A 13,147-nucleotide genomic window follows, 5' to 3' on the forward strand; every position below is an offset into this window, starting at 1 on the left:
TACTCATGCCATTAAACCAAAAATAAACCTATTGATATAGAGACCTTTGTCATTATTTCATGGGCCGGAGACACTTCAGATGGCGAAGGCTGACTCTCGTCTAAAATATCACATTTGCTAAATGCTTGACCCATTATTAAAATCGACCTTGGGCACTCCAACAATCTTTACAAACCCTGGGGACTTCAAATAGTCAACCTTGGACGACCCAACGTCCTGAATTGAGGAAGAACCAGCTTCCCCATGGAAACCAATTCCCTTTGTTCCCTTTATCAATGCCTCTGTGTCTCCTTTATCCTGTTTGCTCCCCTTACTCAATGACTGACTTCTCTGTAGTTCTTTGGGGTGAAGAATGGGTCACTCACTTTGTGTAGAGGTCACACTGCTGATCCCCCACAGATGCTGACTCAGGAAACCAGTCCCGTTGAGATGTGCACTTTGAGATATGTAGGGGGGGTTCCACACTGGCCCCTTCACCACGGTACTGAGAACCAACTGGAGTTGCCCATGTTCATCCCTGTACGGTCCACCAACAGTTAAAGTTTAAGTGAAGAAGTCATCAAATAACAGTCCGTCATGGGAAATCTCCAGTATCTTTTTATTCTGCTTCCGCTGCAGTAGTGGACTCTACGAGCATTTGCCAGAGTCTGCTTGAGGTTGCAAACTACTCCGCTTATATACATTGGTAGTCACATAGAAAACGTTGGAAAGTAATCATATCAACAAAAAAATGACCATAAAACACAATGGTCCTTGAAAAATGCAGCTGTAGCAGGAAGATTTCAGGCTGCTTGCCATTGATCATGAACAATAGTTGATTTGATTCCTTATTCTCTCACAATGTCTGGTTACACTCATTATTCACTGACCTCGACAACAGAATGGGGACTTTCAAGTATTTATAACAAAACTTATGAGAACCTCTGTGCAGCTCTGGCTTCCTTACCAGCTCCCAAACCTTGGTGACACTTTACAAAAGTAAGTGAGAAATGAATGCTTTCCTTTAGTGGTCTTTGAACAGGAAGAAAAACATTCCGTAGTCAAAGCTTTTCTTTAGGTATCTAATTCAACTAACCTTTTCATGAACCCAGCTGCACTCAGCTTAACTAGATTAACATTTTATCACTGAAATAAGTTCATGTGAAGAATAATGAACAGAGAAAAAAGCAATATTAAAAAGGATGATCTATCTCTCAACAGTGACAATCATGCATTGTTTAGTCTTAAAATCAACCGAGGCAAAATAATTTTCATCCAGAAATGTCATTCTCCGCTCTGAAAATGAATTCAGTGGTTTGGCAGATTGTGTCCAACCTAAGTGACTACTTTGTGCATTTCCACTGTGCCTCATGAAATGTTGCAATAGTGACCTCTGTGGAGTGTGCAGAGGACTAGTGGAGTGAATGCTCCGTAACTGATCCACAAATTGATATTGTCGATGGGAGCTTTCAGTGTTTTCTGTATTGAGTTGAAACCATAATGAAAGGAGTGCCATTCCTCAACCCCTTCTTTTATCATATTGGCACACTCGTCTGTTGAAGAATTGGAACCTCCGAAAATTGCAAGTTCTGGGATGTGGTCCTGAAAAGAGTCATCATCAAATCACAAAAACATGCTAACACTGAGAGCTAATCGCCTGTCCTTAAAATTCTTTTGTCCAGCACTAACAGACAGCTCCGTTCCGCACAAATGAACCCAATGACTGTACTACCTGAAAATGCAGACAGAAATTTAATTGATGACTTTCTCCCGGGAAGCCTAGGCTTTACCCAGGAACCTTTCCATCATGGAAGTCCATCACTCAAAGGAATGCAAATAGATGATATAAGCTGAATTATCATTCCTTGTTCTTTCCTAAGGGCCTTACTTAGAGTTTGGCCGGCAGGACACTCCATCACAAATGTGCTGATCATGTCTGTTTGTAGGGGAAAGGTTTAGCATGCCAACCTTCCTGTAACCTCCAGCTGTCCACAGACACTGACTGAAAAGAATAAAGAAGGTACAGATTACTTTCTCATTTTAAAATCTATGACATTTCCCCATCTTGTCTTATCTTCCACTCGACCCACCAGACCTATTGTGTGACCAGATTTCTTCCTTTACGGGCTCCTGGCAGAAAAATTCTTCCCATCCACTTCCTCAAGCTAAAGTGAGCCTAAATGAGGGTGTAGAACCTGATGATGGTGTGCGAAGTCTGGTTGAAGGTGTGTGGAGCCTGAGGGTGGCTGAAAGTATACGAAATCCGACTGAAGGTGTCTAGCTTAGCTTAACATGGTGATTGGTTGAGTTTGTGCCAAACTTAGAAGGTGCTAAGTAGGGGCTGGAAGGGCCCGAGTAGAATGCAAGTGGATCACGGTGAATGCATGTAGATATAAAATCAGTTGGCGGCCCAGGGATAATTTTCTGTGTAGCATAATATTGTGTTGAGAAGGGCTCTTAAAAGTACAGGTCGAAAGAGCTTGGTGTCCGTTACTGAGAATATTCTTCTGTTTTATACCGAGTTGGGTAGGCTGTTATGTCAAATGAGGTACCTTATAGCAAAGAGAAGATACCATGGGGTGTTTTAAGTGTCAACGAGCACCATTGGGCAATGATAGACAGGGAAGAATGTTAGCCATAGTTTTTCAGCTGTTTTATAAAGCAGGATTTATAAATGTGCAGTGAAGGATCCAACTTGCTTCCCATCTTAGTTATTTGTGAATGTAAGATAAATGTATTGTGAAATCTGCACCCCGGGAAAGGTTTAATTTGAGATTACCAAGGTGCCCCAGGTTACCAAGCGAGTGCACTGGAAATCACCACAAGCTTGCTGACAGCTGTCTTTCCTCCAGGTGATCCTGCGTGACCACAAGGCAGAAGTGGGTCTTTAGCATGACCATGCCTGCCCAACCATGCCGGTACCAACCTCCCCCTGTCATTCTATTGCCACAGAAGAAGCTCCTATAATCAAGGGGCATTATTGCTTGTGACAATGGCATGAGAATGGCATGCAGTTACTGAGATTAAGCAGTTGTCCCGCCTATGTTTAAATCAATGCCTTTGTTTCTTGAATGTAACAAGCTTCAATCCCAATGAGATGAGTGTGTGCTGCAGTGATCTATGCATAATATGCAATGTCATAGTTTTAAATGCCAACAGGATGTTGTTTAAATCTATCACATTTGAGTTTGTCAGGGTTAGTCTCTCGCCACAGGATTGATTTAGTTTGGTGTTGTATGCTCAGCACAGCGTGAACCAGGGCACTTTCTGTGAGTGTAAGCATCTCACAATTAAGTTGGTGAGCATGTATACCAGAATATTGTGTAGTGGAGTTTGTGGGTGATGCACTAACTAGACGTTAGTGTTTGACAGTACTTTGTAGTCAGTTTCAGGTTTAGCGGTGCCTGTCCGAATTTACGTGGGGTCTGCAGCAATAGACAGCCCTTTGAATATTTAAAGTGCTAATTTTGGATTACTTACTTACTTACGTTACTTCACATATCGTCATTACCCCACCCTTTGTGTGTATTTGTTTTCTCCTTTTTCCCCTGTCTAAACCATCAGAAATTTGTTCTAAAAATGTCAGCTCAGTCAGAATTTGGCGTTGGAAAGCACAAATCCCAAACGCGTTCTTCATTCTCTTGGGGAAGCTCAGAATGTTATGCATTTACCACATCCGTTAAATACCTCCCCTTGGCATGATCCTATTTACTGGATCTGTCCATTCCAGGGCAATTTAGTTCAGGGCCTATGTGGCTTACCAACCCATGGTTTCTGAGTCACTCTTGGGGAATATGACGTATCAAAAAGGAGCTGTGTGCTCTGCTTCCATAAAGGAGGACTATAGCAGACGTGTCCGCAATCTATAATAGGGTAGCCATTCTAAACAAGTTGGTGTCTATTTGATATCTTTTAGTGCCCCATGGATATGGCTGGGCGTTGGCAAACGAGTGATTGCAGATGTAGAACAGATAATGGGTCCGAGAACCCTGTTCTCTGGTTGATTTCAAGAAATTCAAAATGAGAGACCAGGAACACATCAGATTATGACAACACTATGTTCGAGGCATGTGGGCTGCTGAATTCATATCTGTGCATAGATCCCAGCCTAGTGTTGGGTCCGGATGATTGCACTTTGTTGTCCTGGAAGAGTCTTCTAAGTATCACAAGATAGGTGACTCCTCCCCTGGTCTACGGTGTGCATGGGCATCTTCTCCATCCTCAGATTGTTTTTTTCCGCCATTGAGTTCGGATGTTATTCCTCTACTCCAACTTCGGAATCGAAACTAACTTACTTTCTAAGGCCAAAAGGCCTTCTACCTCGACGGTATTGTTCTTGTTCGGTACTCCTTGACGCGATTTAACTTTCCATCTCGATCCGGTTGTCGACGCGGGCCGTGGGGCCTTTTCGATGCCACGTGGGATTGCTGTTGATGGAAAGAAGTCTGTTTAAAAGGTGCCCACAATGCCACGCCAAGTTCCCGCATACTGACAAACATACAGTATGCAACATGCGTCTATCACCAGACCACAACGAACAAACTTGCTCAGCGTGTGCCCAATTCCGTTCGAAGAAAACCATCCGGAATAGACGGGCCGCTAGGCAAGAGATGCAGCGGCAGGCACCGGAACCGGAGAACATCTTCGATGACTAACACGACCTCCCGGAAGCGGAAGACTCGGATCGTCACCGTTGAGGACCAATCGGACTCCGATGTCCAGATCACGCCGGGGCAAAAAGTGAGTACTCCGCCCCCGACCCCGATCATTCCAAAAGAAAAGGCTCCGGTCGACGCATCGCCTACGGGCCTTAGCCGAGATCAACAAGTTACTTCAGAAGCCCCGCCTTCCGGCTCGGCTCCGAAGCCCAAGAATAAGCCTCTTGATAAACCTGGCCCGAGTAACACTCTATCAAAGAAGGTTTTCGACCCAAAAAAGGTTGTCGAACCAAAGGTCGTCGAACCAAAGAGTTGTCGACCCGAAAGTCGTCGAACCGAAGAAGGTTCTCGAACAAAAGAAGGTCAGCCAACCCAAGAAAGTTATCGAGCCGAAAGCTCTCGAGCCAAAAAAGAGCTCTGAGCCAAAGAAGGTCGTTGATCCAAAGAAGATACTCGACCCGAAGAAAAAGCCAGTCGACATGAAAAAAGCCGTCGACTCGAGCAAAAACATCGAGCCGAAAAAGGTCATCGAGCATAAAAAACAAGACAAACGTATCGAACCAAAGACTCTGGTCGATCCGAAACAACAGGTTGTCAATCAAAGGAAGGTCGAAGAACCACAAAAGACTGTTAAAGTACCGAAAAATATTGACAAGGAAAAAGTCGTCGACCCGAAAAAGGTCTCCGACCCTAAAATAACAGTTGAACCAGAGAAAGCTCCACGACCAAAGGCTCCCGAGCCAAACAGTCACGGACTAATCATTAAGCCAAAACCATCGGCACCAAGGCCACGGACAGTTGAGGAAGAACTCTTTCATCCTGATCCAGTGAGTGAGGAACAATCTAAACTGTACATAGACCCTAAAACAGGAAAGGTTACAGTTTACTATTGGAAAAAGAGACCATTGGACACGGACACTCCTTCCCCTGTTCCTCCAAAGAAAAAAGACTTCGGGACATCTCCCTCAAGACCTTTCACTCCTCCTCCTCTCTATCCTAATATGCCTTTTGTGCCTTACTCTCTTACACATTCACAGTATGATGAGGATGAGAACATGGGGGTAGATTCGCATGTAAACTTCGAGCCACAGGATCCTGATGCACAAGATAACCCATGGGATGACCAAAACGATCCATATGATCCACAGCCCATCCCAGACACCTCCACATACCCTACAAAACCGTTGCCTACAGACTACACCATTCTGTTTAATCAGTTGCTAGATAGGGCAGCAAAATATCACAATGTGGACATGCAAACTGACCCCATAGAAGAGGACTTTTTATTTGACACCTTTCCTACTTCTGAAAAACATGTCAGGACACTTCCTATGGTAAAAGGGTTATTTAAACACGCGCCAGACACTCAAAGACCCAGCCAGAGCGTGTGTACTCCATCCCAGAATAGAGAAGAAATAAGGCGGCCCCTTCCGACCCCGCCTATATAAAATCCTAATTGCCTTTAGACTCACTAGTAGTGGCAAACGCCCGAAAGAGAGCCAACTCACAGACTACAGGAGATGCTCCCCCTCCTGACAAAGAGTATAAGATCTTAGAAGCCTCAGGCAAAAGAGTGGCCTCACAAGCTGCACATTCCTTGAGGATTGCAAACACACAGGCTTTATTAGCACGCTATGATAGGGCGCATTACGATGAACTTGAGGGTCTGCTGCAGCATTTACCAGAAGCTTTTAAAGCTAAAGCTAACAACCTCATTCAGGAAGGCAAATTTATAACTAATGCTTCCATTAAATGTGCGCTGGATGCAGCTGATTCAGCAGCAAGATCCATTAATACTAGTGTGTTACTACGCAGGCATGCGTGGTTGCGCATCTCTGGTTTTAAGAACGATGTGCAATCCACAATCCTCAACCAACCAGTTAACCCAGATTTCTTGTTTGGTACAGCAGTAGACTCAATATTAGACAAAATGAAAAAAGACACTGAAACTGCTAAGTCTATGGGCGCACTTCAGTTTCAACACAGAGGTTCCTTTCGTCGCTCCTCTTACAGAGGCTCCACAAGAGGCAACACATCACAGGCTTCCTCTACCTTCAAGAGTAACACCCAGAGTACCGATTAATAAGGGCTCCAACAGAGGGGGTTATAGGGGAAACAATAACAAGGGTAGAGGACGTGGCGACAATAACACCAGAGCTTCCACTGCCAACAAACAGTGACTTGATCACACTCCCTCCAGACCACCCAACACCTGTCGGAGGCAGAATAAGTCAATTCCTACCAGTCTGGAATGCCATTACCACAGACAGATGGGTGAGACAAATTATCCACTATGGTAACTGCCTGGAACTCGCTTCTACTCCACCCAACATACCACCCAAACATCGTCCTATGTCCAAAGAACACATCACACTGTTACAACAAGAGGTCGCGGCCATGCTAGAAAAGGGAGCCATAGAGCCAGTCCCTTTTCAACATCAGGGGACAGGAGTATACTCTCTATACTTCCTAATTCCAAAGAAAGATGGTTCCCTCAGACTCAATCTAGACCTCAGACCGCTAAATCAGTACATACTCTCAGAGCATTTCCATATGATTACGCTACAGCAAGTACTCCCGTTACTCCAACAAAACGACTTTCTTGCTACATTAGACCTCAAGGACGCATATTTTCACATACCTATACATCCTGCTCACAGAAAATACCTCCGGTTCACCATAGAAGGGCAACATTATCAGTTCAAAGTTCTCCCCTTCGGGGTAACTAAGGCCCCAAGAGTTTTCACAAAATGCCTAGCGGTTGTAGCAGCACACCTCAGAAGGCAACACATCCATGTGTTTCCATACCTCGACGATTGGCTCATAAAGGCCAACTCGTACGTGCAATGTGCAAGCCATACATCTCAGACACTCCGGCTGTTGCACAGTCTGGGGTTTTCCATAAATTACCCAAAATCGCATCTACAGCCCTCCCACATACAGCAATATCTGGGAGCCACAATAGATACCTCAGTAGCAAAGGCATATCCAAATCCAGCCAGAATAGGCAATATGCAGACTCTCATTAAAAAGTTTCAGCCACAACACTCCCTGCCAGCGAGAGTGTTCATGCAGTTAATAGGCATGATGGCCTCCTGTATATTCATTGTCCCTCATACCGACTCCAAATGCGTCCACTGCAAGAATGCCTAGCGAGGCAGTGGATCCAAGCTCAAGGACAATTAACCGCATGCGTGCGGGCGTAATTCCGCTCGTACGCTGAGATTTTTCAAAGCGCATGTTACGTGACGAGCTGGGCTCGTCATCAGCGTGCGAGGAGGCTACGCCATGACGAGCCGGGCTCGTCATCAGCGTGGAAGGGGTTAAAAGACCTAGTGTTGGTCGACAGTCGCGCTTACAGCTCTCTGCAGTGGTGGAACCCACAAAACCTTTCCAAGGGGCGACTGTTCCAAGAGCCGGTTCCACAAGTAGTACTAACAGCGGATGCATCACTGACAGGTTGGGGAGCCCACCTACTTCAATTCACAGTCCAAGGGCTCTGGACAATCAAACAAAAAACACTGTACATCGACCACTTAGAGTTGCTTGCAGTTTTTCTAGCACTGAAAGCTTTTCAGAAGTACTTGTACAACAAGACTGTGTTGATCCGGACGGACAACATGACTGCCATGTATTACATACAGAAGCAGGGAGGGACACACTCTCCACAGTTATCTCACCTAGCACAGAGCATATGGAGGTGGGCAGTTCCAAAGGGCATCTTTCTCCTAGCAGAACACCTGCCGGGGAAAGACAATCAAGTAGCAGATCTGTTAAGCAGACACAGCCAGCAGCTACACGAATGAGAGATTCACCCTCAAGTTCTCCAACCATTCTTCCAAGAATGGGGGCATCCAGAGATAGACCTGTTTGCCACAAAAGAAAACTCAAAATGCCAGTACTTTGCCGCCAGGTTCCCACATCCGTTGTCACAGGGCAATGCGATATGGATGAGCTGGTCAGATAGATTTGCGTACGCTTTTCCACCAGCCCCACTGATTTCGCTGGTGGCACGCAAACTGCGCCAACAGTCACTCACAATGATCCTGGTTGCTCCCACATGGGCAAGACAACCATGATACACAACGTTCTTAGAACTTTCAGTGGTTCCCCACCAAACACTGCACCTCTCGCCACATCTTTTAACTCGGAACCATGGAGAAATCCGGTACCCAGATCCCAATCAGATGAACCTAGCGATCTGGCTCCTGAAGTCTTAGAGTTCGGGTACCTTAATTTGCCCCCTGATTGCATGAACATTATCAAGGAGGTGAGACGTCCAACTACTAGAGCATGCTATGCAGCTAAATGTAAGAGATTTGTAATTTATTGCAAAAATAACCAAATCAACCCATTATATGCTTCCATCCAGAACATTATCTGTAACCTATTGCATCTTCAAAGATGCAATTTGGCATACTCTTCCTTAAGACTACATCTTGCTGCTTTTGCAGCTTACCTCCAAAACAGACAACATATGTCTTTGTTTAGAGTACCCCCAATCAAAGCTTTTATGGAATGGCTTAAGAGGATAATCCCTCCAAAGCACCCACCTTCACCAGTCTCGAACTTAAATATAGTACTTACCAGACTTATGGGACCTCCATTTGAACCATTACATTCATGTGAATTACAATTTCTAACTTGGAAGGTGGCATTTTTGATTGCCATTACCTCCCTCAGGAGAGTGAGTGAGCTACAGGCATTAACCATTAAAGAAGCTTTCATGCAAATACATAACAATAAGGTAGTGCTTCGTACTAACCCTAAGTTTATTCCAAAAGTTATATCCACTTTCCATATCAATCGGTCCATAGAATTGCCAGTTTTCTTCCAAAACCCGCAATCAGTGGCTGAGAGCTCTACACACGCTAGATGTAAAAAGAGCCCAGCTATATTACGTTGACAGAACCAAATCATTCAGAAAAACAAAGCAACTATTTGTTGCTTTTGCACCACAACATAAAGTGAATCCCATCTCAAAAATAGGAATAGCCAGATGGATAGTCAAATGCATTCAGATATGCTACCAAAAAGCTAAACACACTCTAACAGTTCCCCCAAAAGCACACTCTATGCGTAAAATGGGGGCATCCATGACATTCCTAGGAAACATTCCGCTAGGAAAAATATGTAAGGCAGCTACATGGTCTACCATACACACTTTCACTAAACACTACTGTGTAGATGTACAAGCAAAGCAGCAAGCTGCTGTGGGCCAGGCTGTCCTTAAAACTCTTTTCCAAACTGCTGCAGCTGCTACAGGTGACCACCGCTAGGGGAGATACTGCGATACAGTCTATGCACCGATATGAATTCAGCAGCCCACATGCCTCGAACGGAATATGCTACTTACCAGTATGCATCTGTTCTTGGCATGTAGGGCTGCTGATATTCATATCACCCACCCTCCTCCCCGGTGCCTGTCACAACTGCAGGACTTTTGTACATACATTTACATGGACATCTCTTACTTTTCTATACTCCATCTTTGCCACAATGGCGAAAAACAATCTGAGGATGGAGAAGATGCCCATGCGCACTGTAGTCCAGAGGAGGAGTCCCCTATCTCGTGATACTTCGAAGACTCTTCCAGGACAACAAAGTGCAATCATCCGGACCCAACACTAGACGGCGATTTATGCACAGAAATGAATGTCAGCAGCCCTACATGCCAAGAACAGATGCATACTGGTAAGTAGCATATTCCTTCTAGGATAGGAACTCTGTAGTCGTACCCTCATTTTATAGTTATCATTCTCTGATCCTAGCTTCAATTAGTTCTGTTGATATTAATTGTTACATTACAGAAAGAATCATCCCACCTGAGAAAGAGGATTTGTTCATCTCTAAACCGTTGATGTGAAGTAGCAGTGTGCGAAATGATTAATAAAAGTTTACATTGACACCCAAAGTATGACTTCATGACCCCATGTTTTGGGTTCTTATACAAAGTGATAATTTGCAGTAATTTGAGGGTTGTTAGATTCTTTATGGTACAACTTTCCTGGTTTATTTTATTATACAGTCTATACTCTTTTCAAGTTTACTGAAGGGTGTTTTGTCATATGATATGTGGGTAAACAAGTTCATACTTTCTTTGGCAGGGATCATTGCGATAATTATGATCATACTCTTCACCCTATATTTTATGCTGCCTTATCTGTTGCGTCCCTAATTATTCTGTTGCTTTCATTTTCGCCAGAAATCGGAAATGCATATGCTGTGCTGAGCAATCCAGAAAAGCGAAGGCAGTATGATCTGACCGGTGGCGAAGAGCAAAGCAGTTCACACCAAAGCAATGGAGGCTTTGATTTCCACAGGGGCTTTGAGGCCGACATTACTCCAGAGGACCTTTTCAATATGTTCTTTGGAGGAGGCTTTCCAACAGGTAAGTTAATGAAAACCTCAATTGCTGTCTTCCAAAGTCAGAAAAAAATGTTAAATCAATTGATGGATGTCTTTTCCCAGCAGCTTACCACTTTTCCTTCCAGACACTTTTTATGTGGGTTATCCAATCTCCTTTTTGCTAGTGGGACACATGATTAGTTTTTCTTGCCTTTCTTCACTTGCCTCCAAGTCAATATTACTGATTGTCTCATTGCATCCCAACACTGGTTGGCCCTCATTCTTAGCTCATCCAAAACTGATATTAAGTACTGTTCGAGGCATATGAGCTGCAGATTACACACTGTGCATAGATCACCGCCTAGTGTTGGGCCTGGATGTTTGCAGTTTGTTTTTGCCCTGAAAAGTTCTTTGGAAGTCACAATATAGGTGACTCCTCCGTTGGACCACATTGTGCATGGGCATCGGCTCTATCCTCAGTTTTTTTCCGCCATCGGGCTCGGATGTGTTTCCTGTGCTCCGGTTTGGAACCAATTTTCCTTCGGCGCGCAATCCTCGCCCACTTCGACTGTATTGTTTCGATTGCGGTCCCCATCGACGCGACTCTTCACAACTTCGAAGTCTACGATTCCGGTCGTCGACCGTCGACGAAGGCCTTCGACCGTCGACGAAGGCCTTCGGGCCTACCTGGGCCTTACACTCTGGCTCTTGGAAAGGACGCCATTCAAGAAGTGTCCTCAATGTGGTGTGTAACCTTTGCCTCTCCTTGGAGCGCGAGGCCAAAGACTGTTCCGCTTGTGCTTCCTTCCTCGGAACGACGAGCTCGAAGAATCACGGCCGCTCATCAGCTTTGATCCCGGACGACATCTTTGAAGAGGGCGTCCACACGCCAGAACAGCAGCGGGCCGAAGAAAGCGACAGCTCTTCTGATGCCGAAGACTAAGACGTCGAGGACATCACTCTGCTCAACGAGTCATAAGTACACACGTCGGCCCGACCCTTCCTCGACACACTCCTTCGGGCCCGGGTGCACACCGGGAGACTGCTTCCCATGCCCTGCCTTCGGGCCCGGTAAAGAAGACTACTAAGCCTTCAGGCAGCTCGGGCTTGAGTCCGCCTATTCTGGGTGTCGATCCCATACTAACACCGAAAAAGAAGCCATCTTCCTCATCCACGCCGACCGCTTCTTCAACACCCAAGCATTCTGTGCCGAAGACTGGCACCGGCTCATCCACGTCAAAACTGCTCTCGGAGCCAAGTGAAAAACTACCTAAAGGTCCAGACTCCCATGCTTCGGAGCCGGAAAAACCCCCGGAACCGAAAAAACACGTTCTGGTTAAGGACATTTCAAAAGGTCACAGTTTTCAGCCGAAAGACCCTAGACCAGCTACCGAGTCTGTGCCGAAAAGACCTCCGGAACCAAGAACTTTGACACCGAAGGATCTACCCTCCACAGAAGAGCTTATCTGAAAGAAACAGGTTAGTGTTAGATTCCTTAACTTAGAATATCCCCAGGCGTCAGACTGGATCTGGAAAGTTTTTCATAGCAGTACCCCTGCGCGTCGGTAAGCGTCGTCTGCAGCTCCCCGCCAGTCGTAGGCGTCGTTGGTGCCGGGATGACGTCGTCCGAGTACTTAGACGCCGCCCTTATGTCAGTTCTTCTTTATTTCGCGCCAGCAAACGCAGATCTGGAAAAAGCAGTACTCCGTAGTCACTTTTTGACTAATTTTTTCGATCTTTTTGATCCTGTTTCGAGTCGTAAGACTATCTGTGCCGGAAGGGTTCAAGCCCTGTGCCGAATGCAACCGACTGATGTCAGTTACCGACCCCCATCGCCGGTGCCTGTATTGCCTTGGGGCCGACCATGACGTCGTGCCCCGACTGCCGGGCCTTGACGTCGAAGGCTAGGCGGGAGCGGTCCCGTAAGCGCCTAGAGCTCCGGCAGTCGGCCCGCGCCGTTCACGGTCCAGGTCGAGGAGGAGGTCAAAGGACCGGTCGCGGGGCCACAGTCATCGCAGCTCGGCGAGTCGACACCATTCGTCGGGCTCCAAGTCCTCAGGTAAGAGGCACAAGAAGTCGAAGAGACGTCATTGCTCTTCCGACTTCCCCCGACGCTTGCACGATTCGGCTGGGGGTTCGGGCGACACCGCCCACACGACTCC

The 13,147-nt window shown here is 45.9% G+C and overlaps 1 protein-coding gene across 1 annotated transcript in view; it reads left to right on the forward strand.

Annotated features, from left to right (window-relative positions):
* DNAJB14 (DnaJ heat shock protein family (Hsp40) member B14) overlaps window positions 1–13,147 on the forward strand; it is a 262,057-nt gene that overhangs the window by 186,534 nt on the left and 62,376 nt on the right. Inside the window, exon 4 of the mRNA XM_078676085.1 lies at window positions 10,843–11,028. Within this exon, the coding sequence (XP_078532211.1) occupies window positions 10,843–11,028 (186 nt within the window). The remainder of the gene's footprint in view (window positions 1–10,842; window positions 11,029–13,147) is intronic.

The sequence above is a fragment of the Lissotriton helveticus genome, chromosome 2_1 (genome assembly GCF_964261635.1).
Source record: "Lissotriton helveticus chromosome 2_1, aLisHel1.1, whole genome shotgun sequence".
NCBI lineage: Eukaryota > Metazoa > Chordata > Amphibia > Caudata > Salamandridae > Lissotriton > Lissotriton helveticus.